Consider the following 23,609-nt stretch of genomic DNA (forward strand, 5'->3'; position numbering starts at 1 on the left):
AATTGAGGAATGTTAAATTTTTCGTTTTTGTTTTGTTTTCCAAGTTTTCAAGGCCTCTGTTTTTTGGTTTGATATCGCATGAGATTATACGATCAATACAATAAAAAAATATTATTATATATTTTTCTCGTCACTGAAAAACTTTAATAGTTTTACTAATTTTACGAATTGTATGAGTGTGTTTATTATTTCTCTTTATGAAATCGCTAATTGCGATCGATTGAATTTTTTAGTCCCAAGCCTTGAGTTAAGGCTGATAATTTATGCAGCTTGAGTTTTGAATGAGTTAGTGTAATATACTGCTTTCGGCCATCAATAGATTGTAAGATTATGACACTTTGCAGTGTTTGTTATGTACTTCGTATATCGCGACCCGCTCCGCTCACAGTAGTAATAAACCAGCTGTTATTACGTACGGTCGTTTCATTGCCCCTAAGTTCCGATATAACAACTGGCGACGAATTACCCACAAGTGCATATTATATATATAAAAAAAAAATGGCTCAACTTATAGGAAACATATCTGAGTTTGATTATAAAACCCAAGAATGGCAGATCTTTTACAAGAAATTAGAAAATTTCCTAAAGTTGAACAAAGTTTTAGCTGAAGATTGGTGCTCCGTGCTTATTGCACATCTTTCAGATGATTCGTATCGGCTTGTGAGGAACCTTGTACATCCTAAGGAGGTAGAAACAATACAATGGACTGAGCTGGTTAGAGTACTCAACGGACATTTTCAACCGAAAAGATCGACTTTTGCCGACAGGGCAAAATTTTATGGTGCGATCAGAATGGACGGTGAGAAAGTCGAAGATTGGGCGGCACGTCTGAGGGGACTCGCCGTGCACTGTAATTTCGGTACAGAATTAGATACGTTGCTACGTGATCGATTTATTCTAGGCCTGAAGGTAGGTCCAGAAAGAGATCGATTGTTCGAACAAGACTCGAACTCCCTAACGCTTTCAAGAGCTATTGAAATAGCCCAGGAGACTGCGTGTGCGCGGGCGGCGAGAGCTGATGTTGATGGTGGTGAGCAGCTTATCAAACAAGAGATGGTGTATCGTGTCAGCGAGCGTGGGGCGCGGGGCGCCTCGGCGCAGGCGGAGTCGTCGTGGGCATCGGCGGCAGCCGCGCGCTGTGCAGTGTGCGGGTTGAAAGGTCATTCCGTAGAAAAGTGCCGTTTCAAAGACTATAAGTGTATGATTTGTGGTAAAAAGGGTCACCTTAAGAAAGTGTGCAGTGTCAAAAAGGTCGGAAAACTGTCGTTAAATAATATGAATGATAACGAAAGCGATGGACACGAATGTAAAAAATGTGATTTGTATAATTTAAGGTATGTTCGCTACGATCCTATTAAGTTGAACATTTCTATAAATAATAAGTTTTATTCTATGGAATTAGATTGCGGAGCTGCTCGTAGTGTAATTTCAGAAAGATTTTACAGGGATAACTTCCCATTATACAAATTAAGTAAGTCTGATATAGTATTTTGTCTTTATACTAAGCATAAAGTTACGCCCGTAGGTTATTTCGATTGTGAAGTAAGTTACAATGGTATTATGAAGCCTATGTCGTTTTATGTAATTTCAGAAGGTGGTCCACCATTATTAGGGCGGGATTTCATGACGCAATTTAATATGAGTTTAGTTTCTATGTGTAACAATAATAATTTATCAGTTAGAGCGGAATACCAAGAGGTGCAGCAGATCTTGAATGAATTCCCTGACATTTGGAGAGATGAATTGGGCCGTTTTAATAAATATGAAGTGCATTTACACTTGAAAGAAAATACAACACCTAAATTTTTTAAGCCACGCCAAATACCGTTTGCTCTAAAGGACAAGGTTGAAGAAGAATTACATAGGCTTGTCGAAGCAGGTATATTAGTACCAGTACAGTTTTCAGATTATGCTACGCCCATAGTACCAGTTCTGAAGGAGAATGGTAAAGTGAAAATAGCTGGAGATTTTTCCTGTACCCTAAATAAAGTTTTAAAAATTGACAAATATCCATTACCCCACATAGACGAGGTTTTCGCGAAGTTAGGCGGCGGAGAACATTATTCTAAGCTAGATTTAAGTAATGCCTATAATCAAATTTGTTTGTCTCAAGCCTCTCAAGACCTCACAACTATAAATACACCGAAAGGCCTTTTCAAATATACACGCTTAGTGTACGGTCTCGCGAATGCCCCAGCTATTTTCCAGCGCACAATAGAATCTCTAGTAGTAGGTATTGAAGGAGTGTCGTGTTGGTATGATGATATTTGTTTAACAGCCCCAAGTAGAACCGTACATTTGCAGAGACTTCGTTTATTGCTAGGTAGATTACAAAATGCTGGGTTAAGGCTTCAAAAAGAAAAGTGTTCTTTTTTCCAGGACAGTGTCACATATTTAGGTTTTAAAATAGATAAAAATGGTCTTAAAACATGTCCCAGTAAAGTAGATGCAATTCTAAAAGCCCCAATCCCCACAAATGTCCTAGAATTAAAAAGATTTCTCGGAGTAATTAATTACTACAGGAATTTTATTCCTAACGCATCCTCATTATTAAGTCCGCTGAACGAATTATTAAAAGACGACATAAAATGGCACTGGGATAAGCGACAGCAGCTTGCGTTTGATTCCGTGCGAAAAGAACTCGCCTCGGACCGCGTACTATCACATTTCGATCCGAGGGCGCAGCTAACATTGACAGTGGATGCGGGCCCGTCTGGTCTCGGCGCGGTACTCGCGCAATGCTACAGCGACGGTACAGAACGGCCGATCGCGTTCGGTTCGCGTTCCTTATCGCCAAGCGAAAAGAATTATAGTCAGATTCATAAAGAGGCGACGGCTATAGTGTTTGGCGTTAAGCGCTTTCATCAGTATTTGTATGGGTGTCAGGAACCATTCATATTAAGAACAGACCACAGACCGCTCCTATCTATTTTTGGAAAAAAAAAAACGGCATATCAGTGACCGCCGCGCTACGCTTACAAAGATATTCTATTATGTTATCTGCTTATAACTACGTTGTGCAATATATAAGTAACAAAAACAATATTGTGGCAGATTACTTTTCCCGAGCGCCGTTAGCTTACGAACCGAACCGGTCAGCTGATAGGAAACAAAGCGAGAAGCATAGTGCTATCTCGTTTATGGATGCAACACAAGAACCAGTCTCTTTCGAACGAATACAGCATGCCACCGCCAATGACAAAACTATTAAAACAGTCATTAATTATATGCAGCAGGGTTGGCCGCGTAAGATTAGTTGCAAATTAATATTACCCTATTTTATGTGTAAAACTGATTTAGAAGTTATCAATAGTTGTTTGTTTCGTGGACATAAAATAGTCATTCCGGCGGTATTTCGAGATCGTATGTTAGAAGAACTACATTGTGCTCACTTCGGTATCGTTAAGACGAAGAATATGGCACGAAGTCGCATGTGGTGGCCAGGTATTGACAGCGACATTGAGCGTTTAGTTGGCAGCTGTGACGTATGCGCCGCTCAGCGCAGCGCGCCGGCCCGTGCACCCCCCGCGCCCTGGCCGCGCCCGTCTGCCCCATGGCACCGTATTCACATAGATTATATGTCTATAGGGCAAACGGTACACTATTTAATTGTTATCGATGCATTTAGTAAATGGCTCGAATGCATTCATATGAATTGCGGCACCTCCACTAGTGCGTTAATATTGAAACTGAAAGAATTATTCTCAGTTTTCGGTATCCCTAACGAAATTGTATCAGATAACGACATTAAGATATGTTCCGTGGAATTTCAACAATTTTGTAAAAATAACGGTATAAATTACTTAAATTCACCGATCTATCATCCGGCAAGTAACGGCCAAGCCGAGAACTCGGTGAAAACTTGCCGAAAAATGTTAAAATGTATAATCGAACAAAATAAATATAATACTAATTTCAATCCACGGCTTATTCAAGAAAAATTAATTGGATTTTTGTTCGATTATCGTAATAGTATACATTGCACAACAGGCGCATCACCTGCAAGTATGATGTTTGGACGTAATTTAAGAACAAGATTAGATTTAATATTACCCACTAAAAAAGTGGAAGATAATGCAGTTGTTCCTAATAAAGAACTAAGTAAATCTAGACAATTCCAAATAGGTGAAATAGTCTGGGCAAGATTTTTTATTGCTCGAAAGGCTAGTTGGATGAAAGGAAAAATAACGAATATCTTAGGCAATAGAATGTTTCAGATCAATTTTGAAAACTGTGATTCAACGTGTGTCAGACATTTGGATCAGATTAGGAAGTACACGGATGCTAGATCAAAAACAATTGTGAGCGATGTTGTTTCCATCGAAGGCGCTAATATTTCAGTCCCGGATCGACCCACAACAGTGCAATCAGTATCGCAGCCTAGCTCTGAGTTAGTGCTGTCCTCACCTATATCGCCGGTACCGGAGCCGGCACCAGTATCGGCCCCCACGCACGGCAATAACGTTGACATTGTGAGGGGGGAGGATGAGGAGGGCGATGAATGGGAGGAGGCTAGTGAAAACATCGCAGCTGCCAGCCTGCCGACCGAGTGTGAACCTGATTACCCTATTGTAGCATCAGATGACCCCGATAACGTGAGATTAGAAGAGAGGGCGCCAGATAATGAAAGACAGTGTGGTCGACCAAAGAGGACAAGAAAAGTAGTAAATTATAAGAAGTATTTTTAAATTAACGATAAGCTAATTAGTTGTTTTCTTTGTCAGGATTTCAAAATAATGAGGGAGGAGTGCAGTGTTTGTTATGTACTTCGTATATCGCGACCCGCTCCGCTCACAGTAGTAATAAACCAGCTGTTATTACGTACGGTCGTTTCATTGCCCCTAAGTTCCGATATAACACACTTTCACACCGTTACTGCCAAATTTCAGCAAACTTTGCTATTGTCGAATAGCTTACTGGCATCAAGTATCAAATAGTCATATAAATGATTATTGTAAAAGGAAAAGCTACTTAATTTACTATGTGCTTAAAGATCATTTTTCTTAGCATGTTGTGGGAAACTTTATCTTTTGGTCCTCTGGGGCACATTAGTTGGATAATTTTGAGGACCGGTTGACTTTTACTGAGTAAAAATAAATCTTTAATATATATTTTTTCCTAGATCAGCGGATGAGCTCGCGTTTCACCCGGCGTCAAGTTACCGGAGCCTATAGACATCAAAAATCTCAAAATATTTTTGACTGTGATGTTGATGAAATCGTCTACAACTTTAGATTTATGATATGCATGTACATACATTTTGAAATGAAGATTTATGGAGTTTATTTACTTACCAGGGTGTGTGGCAGGTGTGAGTGAGGGTCATATACCGAACCCCAAGCTGGTAGTAGCTCCGGAGGACTGCTAGAGAGTTCGCGATAGAGTGACCTCCTTCAATGCCAATCAGGGATGCTATCTTACGTGGACGAGCACCGTGCGACTGCAAGATATCTATCAACAACAAAACAACACAAATCACTACACGCACGACACGCAAAAATTTACAGATTGGAGGTTTACCCGTGCGGACTGACGATACGCCCTGCCACAAGAAAATACGCAAATTTGCGTGTTTTTTTATTGCTTAGATGTATGGACGAGCTCACAGCCCACCTGGTGTTAAGTGGTTATTGAAGCCCATAGACATCTACAACGTAAATGCGCGACACACATTGGGATATAAGTTCAAAGGTCTCAGTATAGTTACAACGGCTGCTCCACCCTTCAAACCGAAATGCATTACTGCTTCACGGCAGAAATAGGCGGGGCGGTGGTACCTACCCGTGCGGACTCACAAGAGGTCCTACCACCAGTAATTACGCAAACTATAATTTTGCGGGTTTGATTTTTATTGCACGATGTTATTCCTTCACCGTGGAAGTCCATCGTGAACATTTGTTAAGTACGTATTTTATTAGAAAAATTGGTACCCGCCTGCGGGATTCGAACATCGATGCATCGCTCGACACGAATGCTCCGGACGTCTTATCTTAAGTGAGCGTACAATCTTAACACTAAACATACCATAACGGGTCAAATGACCCATTTTGAACATTTGCATTGAAAATGCACGTATCATGTTATTGCTTTTGCATATTTGACTTCATGACTTTGTCTTACCAATGAATCTACAGCTATTAGACTATTTTTGTTTTGTTTTGTTTATTTTGAGTAATACTTGTCGTATACCGTTATTTAACCGCTATGGTAGAAATAGGTACCAGTAATCGTTGGTATGATTGGTGTTAAGAATGGTAAGAGCTGCATATTAGCGTTTCATGATGAATATCTCGACAAGCTGACAGCTCTTAATGAAATTGGCAAATTAAAATGAGCTAATGTGTCACCGCTTTGGTCTTGAGAACAACACTTTTGTATCTGTACACAAGCGTCTGATTTTATGTGTGATAAATGAAACGGCTAGCTTAGGGATAATGTTTTGATTAGAATTTTTAATTACAATATATACCTGAATATTGCCGGGTCGTCGCCTTGATTAAAATACTTTTGTAGGTAAGTGGTCATAGTTTAAATACTCGTAGTAGTCTCTAAAACTATTAAAATAGTAGATGAGATAATAAGTGACGTAGCTAAATATAACAAAACGTGAATAAGTTGTCACACACGTGTCATGAACCTAGATTTTATTATGGCTATCTCAACAATTTCATATGTTGCATGTGTAAGGTATAAAGGATTAGATATTGAATTTAATAAAATTGTTAACAACAGAAAGATGATGATCCAGTGTAGCGACATGGCTGCCAGTCCATTTTTTTTTGGTTTTTCCTAACTATCGTTAATTAAATCGAAATAGCTAGAGTCATTTTCGAATAATGTTCTGGTAATGAATAAACGATATTAACTTAGTATCAACGTGTAGTAACGTGTAGTAGTAGCAGTACGATATTAACGTGGTATTTCGGGTTTCATGGATCATAAATATAATTAAAGCTTCTTTTACGGTTTAATCTCGAATTTCGTGCTGTAATTTTAATATTATTTTCAACAGTTCGAATACTTTATAGCTTTCGTGGTTACGTATGACGAAATCAACGTGTTCACCGATGATCTTTAAATTTTTACACAGCTTATATATCTTTTTTTTAAAAGATTTTATGACCTGGTAACTGAGACCTTTAAGTCATGTCTTATTTTAATGTATATTCTTAATTTTATGAATAATGATGTTATGGAGTGAAATGAAATGAAAATGATTAATTTGAGACATTAATCAACTGGGATGAAATTAAATGAGATGATATGAGATGAAATCTAATATCAGTAAAATGGTGGTCATTTACTAAGATTTTTCAGTGGACTTTTTGGAGGATCCCGAGAAGTGTAGTCCAGCGGCTTTGTTTCATTTTCCCACATTTGTGCACTTTCACAGATATTAAACGGTTAATAAACCATCATTATTACACATTTAAACCCGAAGAAACACTAAATAGACAAAATAAAACAAATCACACAACTTCACTCCACGCGTTCTCGCCAAAAAGTCCAGCTTATATATCTATCTCTAGATATTCATTATTTTTTAATCCTTGTCATTTAATGTAATAAATAGTAAATCCTAAAAATATATGTCGTTAGTACATCTTTGTCTAAATAAAAAAATGAATTTCCATTATTTGACAGCTGTCAGATGACATCCCAACTACACTTTGAGCTTCAATAGCTAGGTTTCATACTTCAGTTTCAATAACCCACTGAAGTATTAGGTCGATGCAATAACCCGAAGTAATGAAATATTGCAACATTTCTGACATGTGTCACTTAACCTGTCATCGGCCATAGACAAAGGTACAATGGAACATTTCAAAAGGGAAACTGACATTTTAATAAACTATACGTACATATCTTGTTTATTAAATCACACTCTTTACGTGTCAAAATAAGTGCAGTGATATATTAACATCGATAATTTTCTTTAATATTTGGCAAAATATATGTACTTTTATTTTATTTTATTATTTTATAGCTTTTTAGGAACAGAGCGAATAGTTCACCCACTGAGATCTATCGTTTTGTTTAGTTCTGCAGCATATTGCGTATTTTAATATGATTTAAGATAGGACTATAGAATGTGGTTACCGTTGAACTTCAACACATGAGCTTTTTTAGTTTATTGCTTAGATGGTTGGATGAGCTCACGGCCCACCTGATGTTAAGTGGTTACCGGAGCCCGTAGACATCTACAACGTAAATGCCGCCACCCACCTTGAGACATGAGTTGTAAGGTCTCAGTAATCATACCGATAATCACCCATGTAGAACATTAAGAAAATATACCACCCATCGTTCTTGCAGCGGGGTTCAAATTTACGTCAAAAATTGGAGTTAAATTTTTGTCTCTATACCACATAATATTTGAATCCTATTTTTTATTTTTATGTCTGATGATTTTTACTAATGTAAATCTTAGTTTACTTCTTAAACGTACTTCATGGTTAGTGCACAATTGTAAATTTAGACGGAGTAACTACGCATACATCATTATAAGAAAGAATGTTATTGAAATTTAGTGTTCCCCGGGGCTCACTTGAAGTCTTGAAGTGGAATAACGAAGCTATTCTGACTAATGGATGCTTCAAGTTATTTTCTTTGGGAATACACGCACATCGACTGACGGCGCGTTATTAAAAATAATGGTTTTAAAAATATATTTTTCTAGAAAAGAACTATTACTTGTCAGACCATTCATACTTTTTGAAACATTTACCACTGGAATTTACTTTATATGAGTCGATTTCGTTTAAAACCTTCAGAACGATAATTTGATGAGTGCTATGTTTTTTTTATTGTAAATTGAAAATAGGCTATATAACACTAAAATATGAAAGTGTATGTAAATATTACGAGTGTTTTAAATTATTACGTCTAGTTTAGTGAGCATTTACTAGACATACATATATTTATACATTTGATATATATTTTGCAAATATAAATATATTATAATATATTGTGAAAAATATTAGGTTAGATACATTTCATAATTAATTGTTAATATAAATGTATCTAATTAATTTGATACGTTAAATTAATAAAGAATTCCCTTAGCTCTATCAAAGCAGAACATTTTTTATAATCAAAAATATTTTTGTAACAATAATTGGCACGTAAGTTACATGATATGCGTAAATTTTTTTAAACAATAAATAAAAATAGATATGAAAAAATATACTTTCAATGATTTTCCCATTATTCCTATGATAAAATTGTTGCTAACAATTTATACTTGCTGAAGGATCGACCAAGTAACTCTATTTTTTCTCATTATTTCTCAATTAGTTTATTCTAAAGTTATTACCTATTATTAACAGCAAAATTTTCGATCATATAATTCATAATCTTTGTCCATGGAATTTCTGCCACTATAATACAATATGTTTCGGCTTTTTAATGTTTGTTCTAGAATCGTTAGGGCACAAGAGATCTAGTTCTATTGGGAACGTTGTTGTCAAATAGCGAAAATGGATATTAAAATGACTAGTACTATTGGAAAGGTTCTGGGAAATGGTAGACATATCGTGTCGACTGTAAATGTGCTACAAAGAAGACATGAAGTCAGTTAGTAATCAGTTCTATCTACACGAAGTGAAATAACGAATTTAAGAAACATGCAGATCCCTATCAGAGTATTTAAAATGCTGTGTGCTTCTCGTGTTGTATTTTTGATTAGGTAGGATATGTAACGATGTAGTTATGTAATATTTTTGTTTATAGTTGATCGATTTGGTACTCGACAGCTTTTGGAGTCCATCGACAGCCTGTCGTGAATCTTCCAGTTTCTCTCGAACAACGAAGATATAGTGAAGTAGCTTACAAGTTGATATTCACAAATCACAGTTGTATTGTTGGTGATACGAACAAGTATTTCATGAATTTGTTGATTTTGCATTCATTCTGAAATTTGTCGCAATCAATACAGATTAAAAAAAGCTTTCGCGGCTACATTACGGTACCTACTTGGTTACGCTACGGTAGGCAGCGGTTTGGCTCTACCCCTGGCAATATTGAAGTCCATGGGCGACGGTAACCACTCACTACGTGTACCACTTACGTGGGCCGTACGATCGTGTAGTAGGCTATGGCAATAAAAATAATATATATTGACTTTAGTTTGAATTCTACATTGTGGATTCTATAGTATGATTGGTTATACTAACCAGTTACGGAGGTAGCGAATTGCAACTGCTGGGGGTATTTTTCGACAAGTCGCTTGATGACGTCAATCTGCTCCAGAGTCAGCTGGACCGCGTCTCTGTTCTGGGTACCGCACGGCACGAACGCCGACCAGAACTGTAAGGAATATTAATATCAGAAATTGTGGAACTTCCTCATGCTTCTGCGAGTGGCGAGCTTGTTCAAAACCGCTTTTGTATTTCGATCGTGCACTTAAAATCATTTTCATTCAAAGAACGTTGTCGCTTCGAATATTTTATAGTCTCTGTGGTCACGGCTGACGAAAATTCACTTTACCTAAAAAAATTATAATCTGAATATTTTTATTTATCTCATTACAGAGAAGTACATAGTACCGCAGGACGAATGCGAAATTTAATATTTGTAAAAGAGAGAGAGAGTATTCTTTATTGTACACCAAAAAACAAATAAACAGTGCGATATATTAAATACAAAAAAAGTACAATTGGCGGTCTTATCTCTAAGAGCGATCTCTTCCAGACAACCATCAGGTGGACAAGAATAATTTGGAAATAAACTACGCGCGGTGTACCGATCCAGTGAAATTAATCAATTTGAATGAAATGAATCAATTATATCAAATCAATTGTTATTAAATATAATCAATTGTTTGTTCTGCTACAATATGGCATTATAAACAACACACTCCGTTGGCGCCATGTGCCGGTTTGAACACAAAAACAAATGAATCAATCGTTTAATTAAAAGTTTCACTTCACATTTCGCACCTGAAGCCGGTTCCAGTTAACAGTTTGAACAATAAGCTAAAGCTTTCGTTCGATGCAATTTGCATCGCATAAATAATTTTGTTTCACAAATAATTTGTGGTATAATTGATTTAGAACGTAGAGATGAGCATAATTTTTTAGTGAATTGAAGATAATATATCCTTACACACTATTCAATTCAGTGTTACACCGCACTACTGTATTTATTTTTTCTACAAAAAATAACCAGACAGTCTTGTATACGTATGCATATTATAATCTATATTATTATATAAATTATTATTTAATTTCTACTGAAATCTATGTGGCTTAGAAACAAAATGTCAGGCGACGCTATCGGCATTGTGTTGGATATTGGATCCAAGTATACTAAGGCTGGTTTCGCAGGAGAATGTTTCCCAAGAGCAGTCTTTCCGAGCACCGTCGGGAGGTATAGTAATAAACTTCTTTTTATTTCTACAAACTGAGTTTCGTTCAGCAAACATGGCTTAGATGAACACGCTTTGTGTCTACAATCAGTTCAAAGATGTCATTTGATTTTTTCCAATTTCCACAAATAGCTGATATATTGAGTTAATATGTATAAAGCGTAGGATACAGAATGTTAGTGAATGCATAAAAGGAAGGCTGTAAGCGGAAAGGAAATAGTCAGGGAAAGTGTGACAGCAAAACTAAGACTGCAGCGTGCAGGTATGAAGAATCAAGTTAATGAGATAAGGAGATAGATAGATATCAGTTAACTCACTTCATCTTATTAAAGTTTAGTTACGCTTCGGGACGAGGCGAAGGCTACAATTTCACGACTGAATACCGCATAGGAATTGTATCAAAACTTAGTTTAAAAGTGATAACATCGTATCGTAACGCTGTGGAATGCCCAGGAAGGATGTTAGAGAAAAAAAAAGAAACTAAGCATTAATAGATTACTATCGATCGCGTATGTAAAGTGTCTCTTGCCTCTGTGACGCTCCATTGATTAAGTCTACAATTTCTTTCGGGGTATTTCCATTGCGTTGAAAACTTCACATCACATTGCTGGTATAGTCGGATCGGTCAGTAGTAACTTTTCGTGTCTATAGTAAAATACCAGCAATGTAATTAGTACTACAGATTATCAATATTACGTTGTACTGAATGAGTTAAATTTTTTTTATTGCTTAGGTGAGTGGACGAGCTCACAGCCCACCTGGTGTTAAGTGGTTACTGGAGCCCATATACATCTACGACGTAAAAGCGCCACTCACCTTGAGATATAAGTTCTAAGGTCTCAAGTATAGTTACAACGGCTGCCCCACCCTTCAAAACGAAACGCATTACTGCTTCACGGCAGAAATAGGCAGGGTCGTGGTATCTACCCGCGCGGACTCACAAGAGGTCCTACCACGTTCGCCGATCATTGTCAACACTGTTAGTAATGAAGTCGTATTTACACATTGATGCCCGTACAATGCAATTACGGCACGACTCAGATGCCACTCGACCGACCGACCTCGGAGTGAATATTCAATTAATTACTGGTAACTAATAGTTCCGAAACTGCATTCCGTCCATGTTCAGTTTAATTGGAAATACCTAGTCATTTACTGTGGATATTCCTCGAGATTCTATGCCTTCTACCTCAAGTCGGTAGGTGTGGGTTGTTCCACTTTAAATTCTGGCAACCATTAAATACCAATTAGGCCCTTAGGTTCATCACCATTACACACTTGAAATAGTAACGCATATCTGCATCGCAGTAGATATAAGAATAATTTTGGTATTAACGCAGGCGATCTCACGATACGCAAATTATAAACATTCGCGGATGTTATGAACCCATGTTAATAATCTGTTTCTTTAGAAAATGTTGTACCAGCCTGCGGGATTTGAATACTGACGTAATCGCACGGTAGGGACAATGCGTAAAATATTCTATTCAAATAAAAAGTATTTGAGAAAAAAAACTTTGTGTGAAAATAATACAGTTCTTGTAATGAATTCGATTTGTCGGATTGTCGCGTTTGATTTGCTCTCATGACGTCATCGATAGTTACTTGCTCGGATTGGATCGTCGATGAAATAAGATTGTTTTTATGTAATTCGTTTAAGTCGTAAATTTTCTCTGATTTTTATTGTTATTGGTTTAGTTTTTGTTATCGGCCTTAGTGTTAGAGGTTGTCAGAGGTCATAGGTACCAAAAGCATGCCCCTAACTTGAGACACGAGCCGTATCTCTGGTATGAGGTTTCTTTATCTATACATATAAAATTGATGTGTCTGTTTGTAATATTGAAATAGCCGCTTTTTACTACATGCATATGAATATATATACGGTACATACACCAAAATAACATTTTTTACAACTTTTGTCTGTCTGTCTGTTTGTTTGTTCCGGCTAATCTCTGGAACTGTTGGACCGATTTTGACGGGACTTTCACTGATAGGTAGCCTATGATATAAGGAGCATCTTAAGCTACTTTTTTTAGACTAGCTTTGCCTCGCGGCGTCACCCGCGGTACGACAATAATCGCGGTTACATCGCGGGACTCAGCTATCAATAATAAAATTGAATGTTTCCGAAGCGAAGCGAGGGCGGGTCGCCAGTAAAGAATATAATATAGAATTTTTATTTTTTCAGATTTCGTCAATCAGGTCTCATTGATGGATTCCCAGACGTCTACTGTGGAAATGAAGCTATTCAAAAAAGAGGAATTTCTCATCTCACTTGGCCGGTAAGCAAAGGGCTGATTCAAGATTGGGATGAGATGGAGAAGCTTTGGCATCACATTTTCTATAAAGGCCTACTTATACCTCCAGAAGCTTGCAGTGTCGTGCACTCGATCCATCCTTTATGCCCAAGGAAGCACCAGTGAGTCGCTAGTCGATAATTGATAGTAGTGATAGATAGACATGTCATGTACTCGGAACATCAAAGTGAAACTTGACCGTGCTCATCACATAGACCTTTATACTTCAATGGCTCATCAACGATAAAGTTGACAAGCTTTGACTTGACTGGTGAGAAATTAATGCTTGTCATTAGATTTCAATATACAAATTTGTCATCAAAAGGTGATCATCGATTCCCGGAACGTTAGATTAACACAAATGCATGTTTATGTCTTTACAAATTTTCACTTTACATTATTTGTATTTTCACTTTACATTATTTGCATTTTCACTTTACATTATTTGCATTTTCACTTTACATTATTTGCATTTTCACTTTACATTATTTGCATTTTCACTTTACATTATTTGCATTTTCACTTTACATTATTTGCATTTTCACTTTACATTATTTGCATTTTCACTTTACATTATTTGCAATTTTCACTTTACATTATTTGCATTTTCACTTTACATTATTTGCATTTTCACTTTACATTATTTGCATTTTCACTTTACATTATTTGCATTTTGCCTTTACATTATTTGCATTTTCACTTTACATTATTTGCATTTTCACTTTACATTATTTGCATTTTCACTTTACATTATTTGTATTTTCACTTTACATTATTTGCATTTTCACTTTACATTATTTGCATTTTCACTTTACATTATTTGTATTTTCACTTTACATTATTTCCAGTGCATCGAAATAATATTTGTTGTCTTTGTAGTGTTCAGTTTAATCTCTCGATTTTTAAATTTGTTTATATTATATCCGTAGTTTTGAATCCGTAGTTTTCGTTGTTATCCCAAGTCAGAAATTGCCTTTTATGCCAAATATGGTATTTTTGACATGATGACAATATAATAATGTCGCCCTAATATCGTCACTAGTATCATCAACAAATTGCTATTTATGCGTATTTTTTTAGTTATAAACTACATTTATTTTAATATTTTTTTATTGCCCTTGTAGGCAGACGAGTATACGGCCCACCTGGTGGTGAGTTGTTACCGTCGCCCATAGACTTCAGCAATGCCAGAGGCAGAGCCAAGTCGTTGTCTACCGAAATTATATATTTAACTTTAACGCTTATTTGCAAACAGAACCAACAGTTTTGAGATCTTGCAGTTCGTTTGACTTGGCGTTTTAAATAACGCTATCGTCGCAAAAAGTATCAACTTCTCACTTCTCTAATAAAATTAGGGCACTTTTATTTCAAAGGGCTTGTGAATGAAAATATACGTACGCAGTTAATGTAGTTTTAAGTAGTTAATTAACTATTTTTCAGAGAAAAAATAACAGAAATACTCTTCGAATCGTTCACAATCAACTCTCTGTACTTGGCAAGGATGCAGGCTTTAGCTCTGTTTGCGAGCGGTCGGACTACGGGAGTTGTTTGGGAGAGCGGGTACTCATGCTCATACGCAGCGCCAGTCTTTGAAGGGTTTCCATTAAGGAATGCCACGTTTATGTCACCGGTCGACGGAGAAACTTTATCTGGACATTTACAAAAATTACTGGCGACTGTAGGCTATTCTTTCACAACTAAAGCGGACAATGACATTTTGGATCAAATTAAGGTATCGTATTTATGTTATTCTTCAATAGTTCGTGTTAAGATCAAAATGACGTTTATTATTGTTAGATTTTTACTTAAAGTGTGCAGTTTTAAATCAATTTTGAAAATTTCTGAAGAAAAGCCATTATTGTTCGATTCGATTTCCTATTTTCCTTGTAATTTTTCAATAATGTCTGCTCGTGGTTGTCGAAACATTTTTTCGTAGCCTGTCTTATAATAAACACCTGTAATCCAATTTCGCTCGCTTCTCTTAAATATCGTAACAAAAATTCTGTTGCCTGGGGCTATGAATTTTTGATTGAGCTATGAATAAAATTAACGTTTTAGAATAAGGTTTTGATAAAGGTATTTATTTTTAAATTAGGAACTGGTGGTAGGACCTCTTGTGAGTCCGCACGGGTGGGTACTACCACCCTGCTTAATGCTGCCGTGAAGCAGTAATGCGTTTCGGTTTGAAGGGTGGGGCAGCCGTTGTAACTATACTTAAGACCTTAGAACTTATATCTCAAGGTGGGTGGCGCATTTACGTCCTAAATGTCTATGGGCTCCAGTAACCACTTAACACCAGGTGGGCTGAGAGCCCGTCCACTCAACTAAGCAATAATAAAAAAAAAAAATAGGGTAGGTCAAATTAAATGTAAGCTACTCCCAGATACATTATTATATTTTCAGTCTGATAAATGCTATGTGGCGTTAGACTACGATGATGAAGTCGAATCGGGAAAGTGCTCTGGAGATGATAAACACGTTTATACATTACCGGATGGACAGGAAATATTTTTAGGGCCAGAACGTTTTCAATGTCCAGAGTTGATGTTCCGGCCGAATCTGGGTGGGCTCCAATGTCCAAGTTTGGTGGATTTGTTATGCAGAAGTATCGAGAATTGTGATTTGGATTACCAGCGTGCTTTCTACGAGAATGTTGTCATTGCTGGTGGATCCACTATGTTTCCTGGAATTGTGGATCGGTTACAATTAGAACTGACGAAGAAGTTGTTGAAACGCTCGGAGAATTGGAAGGTTCTCGTCGACGCCATGACAACTAGGCAGTTTGCTGTATGGAACGGTGGATCCGTCATGGCCTCTCTGAGTACTATGAATGGTTTTTTGTTGAGTAAAGAAGAATACGAAGACAACGGATCTGACAGAGTCAAGCATCTATTTTTTTAATAATAAAATAGGCTTAGAAACCAATTTTGTTTCTTTTATTTAATTATCATAGGTAATGACGTAATTCTTTGGTACAAATGTTTCAAATTCGAATATTGAAGTATCGTTTCTATTCAAGATAAAATCTATTAGCATTTCCCACTGGTCAGGCTCTCTACAATTTAAAATTAATAATATTCTACTTTCGACGATCGACGTTCTGATCGGAGTTTACTTAATGGTCTAAGGGAGACTCTACCTAATTTCAATAAACAAAAATTCCTAATTCCCGATAATATGTTTTTTGAAAAGGAACTTAGTATTTTCATTAGATTTTGCGGGTCTTAGACAACTTTTACGGTTTAATCTCGCGTGTTGTACAGTTAATATAATATTATTTATGACAGTTTGATTAATTTATAGTTGTCGTGGTCATGGACGACTTAACTGTTATTCGTCATTACTCGCCTATTGTGCGGACTACTGGCTACTCCCTCTTGGAATACAACTTGGAAATAATATTATGACAATAAAATTGGAGATTAAACCGTAAAAATCACTACCTTTACATAATTTTAATTACTTTCACTTTAATCAGAAATAGGATCGAATAGGAGATGTTTTTTTTTTGTTGCTTATATGGGTTGGACGAGCTCACAGCCCACATGGTATTACGTAGTTACTGGATCCCATAGACATCTACAACGTAAATGCGCCACCCACCTTGCGATATCACTTCTAAGGTCTTAGTATAGTTACAACGGCTGCTCTACCTCTCAAACCAAAACGCATTACTGCTTCACGGCAGAAATAGGCGGGGTGGTGATACCTATCCGTGCGGACTCGCAAGAGGTCCTGCCACCAGTAATCAAATATAGCAGATCAAATATAAAAAGTAATTAAAAAGGTTTTGTTATGGATATAATCAACATTTTTATTGCACGATTGACTTTATCTTTCAAAAACGACAATGAATTTTGTAATTCAACATTGACACTTCAATAATATTTGAGTACAAGATTCCTATATTAGGTATGTCTTTTGAAAAACCAGCAGTCGTAATAGATAATGGTAGCTATAACATAAAAGCTGGTTTCGCTTGTGACAATCACCCCGTGTCCATATTCAGAACTGTCGTTGGAAGGCCCGACTATCTACACGGGAGCTATGGGAGACAGTCATATGACGTGCATATCGGTGAGTATTCATGTGCTAATTATGGCTTACTGCCCTATATGGGTTTCATACAACACAAGTATAATATTATATTCAAACTTAATCACACTTTGACAATCGTTCATAGAGAAAATTACGTTCACAAAATTGTTTCTATTATCACTCCATATTTTTATGGTATGGCGCTTACCTGCGCGTGTCGTAATAGACTCGTATTACCAGTAATTTTGTGTATATTTTTTTTGTAGATCGATTTTATGATACAATGCTATTACATGCATTTAGAAGAAGTATTAAATACACAATTAATTAGTATATGGGTACTTGCCTGTCCGCTATGTAATTTATATAATATATCTCCGGATTATCTGATCTAGTTCTAGTTTCTAGAAACTATTTAGTTTCGATTATTTGTTGTTTTACGATAAACATTTTGTATGTTTATTATGTATATAAGTATGTTTTCATTAGGTATTCTCTTTTTTTATTATTATTGTATTCCATCTTCGAGCCGATGAATTGCCAATGCATTGTACACCATTATTGTCACATGCATCAGGTCATAAATTAAATATGTAGTTTAAGTTATTTTCAATGTTAAATGTTTGTGATGTGGCAGTACTTTTTTTAAATAAATAAATAAAACGTTTAGGGGATGACGCGGTCTCCAAGATCGAAGATTTAGAGCTGAACAAGCCAGTGGAGAAAGGCAGAATTGTTCATTGGGATAACATGGAGCGCATCTGGCATCATGTGTTCTATAAGGAGTTGAAGGTGGCACCCGAGGATAGAGCCGTGGTATTGGCCTGTACAACCACATCACCAATGGAGGAAAAGTAATTTTTATTATTTTCTATTTGTTCTGCAGTTTGGTAGTCAAGTAAGCTTTAGATTACTCGATCCAAATTGTACAAAAAGACTAAACATAATGACGTAAGCATGAAGCGTTTGAGCTAGATATTTCTTCTCAATCGTGTCACTCTTGACAGAGCTGTCGTGATCGTCATGTAGTGTTGGAAGGGACAGACTTGATGCGTCTCACGATGTCGCGCCATCTCTCCCTGCTCGAGGCCATTCTACTGCACTCATTTAAGGGACCTCCCACTGCAGTTTTAATTTGATCGGTCCACCGCATTGGTGGCCTCCCGCGCGGTCTTGTACCATCAACGCTTCCCTGTACAACGAGGCGTTCTATGGACCGGCCATCTCGTCGCGAAACGTGTCCGAAGAAATCCACCATTCGAGACTGTACTATACCAAATAGACGCTGCTTGATGCCGAGTTCCTGAAGTAACCAGAAATTTGTACGAAAGTCGGTCCACGAAAATCCAAGCATTCTTCTCCAGCACCACATTTCCAGAGCGTCTATTTTCTTCCTTTCCACGTCTCGCGCGGTCCGCGTCTCAGCAGCGTATAGAAATATTGAGAATATTAGTGTTATTATTAGAGCTAAGTATATTATTATGATAATAATCTCAGGGGTACAAGACGGCAGACAAGAAACAAAGAACTACAGACTGCGTAACATAACAAATAAATATCTTGCCAGGCCATGAATGGAAACGTAAGTTTTGGTCGCGTGGGACAGCCGTTAGAATATGACAATTCTTCATTTTTCAAACAAATCGCTGTTTCTAAGTTCCATTGAAAGTGGGCCAAATTCCAATATGTTGCCAAAAATCTAATGATTTTTAGGGTCAATGTACCAAAGCTTGTTAATATTATATTATATTATATTTATATCAATAACTACAAATACTAGTTAGACTATTTTGCGAATTCTCATAGTTACTGTGTAAATAAATTTGCGTTTATAACGAACCTTCTCCGCAAATAATGTTTGGGAGTCGTTCACACCTATAGGATGTTTGAGTTATCTCCGATACACCAACGTTGTGTCCGCAAATTATTTTAGTTACATTATTATTCCTGAGGCAACGGCCATATCAATTCTAAGTTGCGCAGCCGAGACAAAGGGCTGGCCTGGACCCAAACAAAGAGCACTCGTCCATCCCTATTAAATTACAGCAAGCAGGGCTATAAATACGAGATATCAACATAGGGCCGACCCTGCGGAGGCCTCACGCCCTCTGAATAGTAATCAGATGAAGAAAAAACACTTGCTATATTTCACGGATCAATTTCGTTCCTGCCATTGTGTAGGTCAGATACGTTGGTACGTTCAATTGAGTGCTGTTTACTTGCCGGGGCTTTCATTAAGAAACCAAGTTTATACTATATAGAATAGTGTATTGCCTGAACAATAGAAAGGCGAGTTTAATAAAACTGTCTAAAAGTATAGTACTGGTAATTTGAAAGTATTGTATACAATGGATTTTGTTTTGATTAAAAACTCGGAAACCCGAGTGAAGTGAACGATCCTTGACTAATAAGCAGCGAAAGCTCAAGTTGGTATTCTGTAGGCGTTTGATCTGGTTGGAGCTGAGGATCTATCTGACCGGAGCGCACAGTAGTCTTATTATGTAACAATGATTTTCAGTGGTATAGACAGGAGGACGGTGTCCACCGATTGCACACACCCACTCCAGTCTTTTTCTTTTTTTTCTTTGTCGTATTACTCTTGTCAGAGCGATCGTGGTCGTCAGTCAGTATCATTGTTGTGGGCAGATCTTATGTATCTCACGCGTAATATCTCCCAATATCCAATATCTCCACTTTTCAAGAACTCGGCAGTAGCGAGCGCATACTATATTTTTTTGGACATATCTACCGACGAGGAAATGACTCCATAACGAACGACGCCTTGTCGTTCAGAGTAAAGTAGAAGGCACCAGACCACGTGGTAGGTTGCCCATACGATGGACTAACCCACTCAAGTCGGCAGTTGGTGATTGCTTATATGAGTGTACTGGGACACTGGTATACTGGTTTGTAGTGAGCCCAGGCTCACTACAAACTGGGAGAAGTCTTTTTGTAAACTAATAATAATAGGTTTTAAAAATGTTTACGACATTTAGGAATTGCTTGTGAACGCACTTAGTTACATATTTTCTTAGAGAAATTTATTAGCGCCCTCTTAAACTTTAGAGCTAAAGCTACAAATGTCACGCAAAATGAATACACCGCGCTATCCGTTAGAAAAAATATATTTATATCTACGATTTTATAATACTTTCATAGCTTTTGATAAAATAATTTTTGAATAAAAGAGTATTTGTTTAGCTTCCGTCCATAAAACAGTATGGCCTTCAAGAATCAGTTTCCGCGTGAGTCGAGTGTAATAACTGAAGTGGTAAAATGATCTCAAGTGTCACTACTGTAAGAAGCTGCCCTGTGAAAATTCAAGGACGCATCTACAATTTTGAGTTTCAAATTGTGAGCGGCTCCGTTGAATATCTTACTTCGGTGCACGTCATTTTGAAGCTTAAGGAGCAGATAAAACAGATTTATTAACGTCTTTAAGCATAAAATATTCTGATTAAGGAACCAAAATAATTTAATCTTTAAGGGATCCGCCCTACGAAATCGCCCAATGCTCAAGGAAAATGACGCGAAATGTTCAAGGAAATTTGGACACAAACATATTCTATTTATTTACTATCAAATGAAGCGTGAAGTGGGGTTATTTGAACTTAAAGGCGATTTTCTCGGTCTCTAATCACAATGGCATGTTATGGAAATAAAATGTAACTAAAAAATAATATCGATCAGGACAATTATTTTGATATTCTTTGTGGATGTAAAAATGCACAAAATATTTGTTATCCGTTTTTCAAAATCTTGTTTCAGGGTCAAATGCTGTGAGGTCTTTTTTGAGACATTAAATGTCCCAGCTTTGTGTATCCAGCCACAGGCCGTTTTGGCCATCTACGGCTCTGGTTACACGACTGGGATTTCCGTGGACCTTGGATATGATAATACCGAAGTGACTCCAGTATATCAGGGGGGCAGGATTGAGTACGCTCACACTGAAACGCGTTTGGCCGGCTCTCAGGTATCTGAGTATTTGAAGCTGCAATTAGAAGAACGAGGCATCGATTTAGGCGTGAATACTGCAACGGTTATCGAGAATATTAAAAGGGACTGTCTTTACGTGACCAAAGACGCTTCGATGTCTCGAAGTGATTACGAGAAGTACCACAGAACTGCAGATGGAGATATGGTTCACGTTTGTCGGGAAGCGTTCCTGGCTGCAGAATTGATTTTTCAGCCCGATCTGGTGATGGGTCAGAAGACTGATTTCCTTCCTTTGCCAGAAGCAGTGGTGAGCGCTGCGCTTGTCTGCGATGCGGAGCTGAGACCGGATTTGTATGACGCTATTGTACTTTGTGGTGGATTAGCGATGATTCCAGGTAGGTAATTTCTCTGTATTATTTTTTAGTATGTGAAATAACTCTCTAGTATCTGACTACCTAACTTATTAAGTCATCGATGGATTTTTTAAATAACTTAATAATAACTTAATAAGTTATTACTAGAACGATGAATGCTCATACAAAATCTGAAAGTTTTATGTTGCTAAAAGAATTTTTATAGAAAAAAAAGATTAAACAATGAAACTTCGTCTTAAAAGTGTTACGCCTATAAAGACACTATTCACGATATGTCTATACCTATTCACGTGTCGTGTTATGTATATTAATGCTTTATATAATTTTCAGGTTTACAAGAGAGACTAGTAATGGAAGTGGAGAACCTAACTCAAACACCAGTTAACGTCGTAGGATCACCTGAAGCATACGCCGTAGCTTGGCTTGGCGGCGCCACCTTCGCTGGTCTCCCAGACGCCAAAAAAATGTGGGTCACGAAAAAGCAGTTCGAAGAATATGGCGAGAAAATTGTCAGGAACAAATTCCTGTGATAAAAACATTACTTAAATGAAATAAAACATGCCGTATATTGCTCTTAAGAATTTATTGACCCCTGTTATTTTATTGGTAAAAACTGAGACCTAAGAATTCATGTCTCGAGCTGGGTGGCGGCATTTACGTTGTAGTCTTAACACCAGGTGGGTCGTGACCTAGTCCACCCATCTAAGCAATAAAAAAATTTAGTATATACTCCTATATATACCCCTTGCCACCAGCCCTCACCGCGTTATTTAAGTCCATAAATCTGAGATCTGGATCCTGTGAATAGCATCGCTATTCTTAAGGCATAAGCTACATATTTTTGTTGTATTTTGTGTTATTGCTGTTAATATAAATATAATACTACACTTGACATAACAACTTGACGAATGCATAAAGTTAGAAACCTTTTTTAAACCTTCTTATATATTTATTTAGAGGGAGACCTTTGATCATGTAGCGGGATACCACAGTTATATTATTATAATAATAGAACTGTTTTACTTTTCACTCACCCGTGACTCATGTTTTCTTTGTAGTACGAAGAGTACTATACCAAATAGAAATAGTCTAACCGTGAAGATACCAGATAACATTTATGAATCAGTTTGAATCTTATTTTTAAGTTCACTGCGTTATGTTAGCACTACACTGTTCCAGTTAAATTGAAATTCCAATCATGTCCTTGAAATGCAATCATAATCTTGTAGCAAATGGAATCTTGATGACGTCGTGCACTAGGTTCGTTATCCGGTTGAATTATTCATGGTATAACCGGATGGAGTTCGCTTGTATAGCCGGCGTCGTCACCGCCCGGTAATAACCTATGCATTTGCTCTGTTTGATCTAGATTGGACTCGTCCGTCGGTAGCCTGATAACAACCGTTCAACATCAATAGTTGTTGTTCTCTAATAATAATTAGCAATACCAAGTAAGTTATTAATTCACTGTCCATTGGCAATTCATATGTCGCAAGCGAGTCTCCGTAATGATGAAGTTTTGGGAAATAATTACCAATAACTACCAGAATAATTAAACTACTGTACTTGTATTTTCTTTTTTTAATTATTTTTACA

At 37.0% G+C, this 23,609-nt stretch overlaps 4 protein-coding genes across 4 annotated transcripts in view; 3 read left to right on the forward strand and 1 right to left on the reverse strand.

Moving 5' to 3' along the window:
* The window catches only part of LOC114245661 (dipeptidase 1), a 181,437-nt gene that overhangs the window by 38,309 nt on the left and 119,519 nt on the right, over nucleotides 1-23,609 (reverse strand). The window contains exons 5-6 of the mRNA XM_028177913.2: nucleotides 10,176-10,308; nucleotides 5,295-5,451 (exon numbers count right to left, since the gene is read on the reverse strand). Of these exons, the coding sequence (XP_028033714.2) occupies nucleotides 5,295-5,451; nucleotides 10,176-10,308 (290 nt within the window). The remainder of the gene's footprint in view (nucleotides 1-5,294; nucleotides 5,452-10,175; nucleotides 10,309-23,609) is intronic.
* On the forward strand, nucleotides 339-4,820 carry LOC149503440 (uncharacterized). Its single transcript, XM_089740217.1, has 2 exons — nucleotides 339-1,334; nucleotides 4,725-4,820. Exons 1-2 carry the CDS (start codon nucleotides 499-501, stop codon nucleotides 4,735-4,737), a joined length of 849 nt encoding a protein of 282 aa, XP_089596343.1. The 5' UTR covers nucleotides 339-498; the 3' UTR covers nucleotides 4,738-4,820.
* LOC149503441 (uncharacterized) lies at nucleotides 13,213-16,566 on the forward strand. The gene is made up of 3 exons (XM_089740212.1): nucleotides 13,213-13,787; nucleotides 15,106-15,397; nucleotides 16,069-16,566. Exons 1-3 carry the CDS (start codon nucleotides 13,684-13,686, stop codon nucleotides 16,564-16,566), a joined length of 894 nt encoding a protein of 297 aa, XP_089596338.1. The 5' UTR covers nucleotides 13,213-13,683.
* On the forward strand, nucleotides 17,580-22,543 carry LOC114245672 (uncharacterized). The gene is made up of 4 exons (XM_028177924.2): nucleotides 17,580-17,742; nucleotides 18,374-18,557; nucleotides 21,472-22,034; nucleotides 22,344-22,543. The coding sequence occupies exons 1-4, from the start codon at nucleotides 17,580-17,582 to the stop codon at nucleotides 22,541-22,543; spliced, it is 1,110 nt and encodes a 369-aa protein (XP_028033725.2).

This window comes from Bombyx mandarina, chromosome 01, assembly GCF_030267445.1.
Source record: "Bombyx mandarina strain Sakado chromosome 01, ASM3026744v2".
NCBI lineage: Eukaryota > Metazoa > Arthropoda > Insecta > Lepidoptera > Bombycidae > Bombyx > Bombyx mandarina.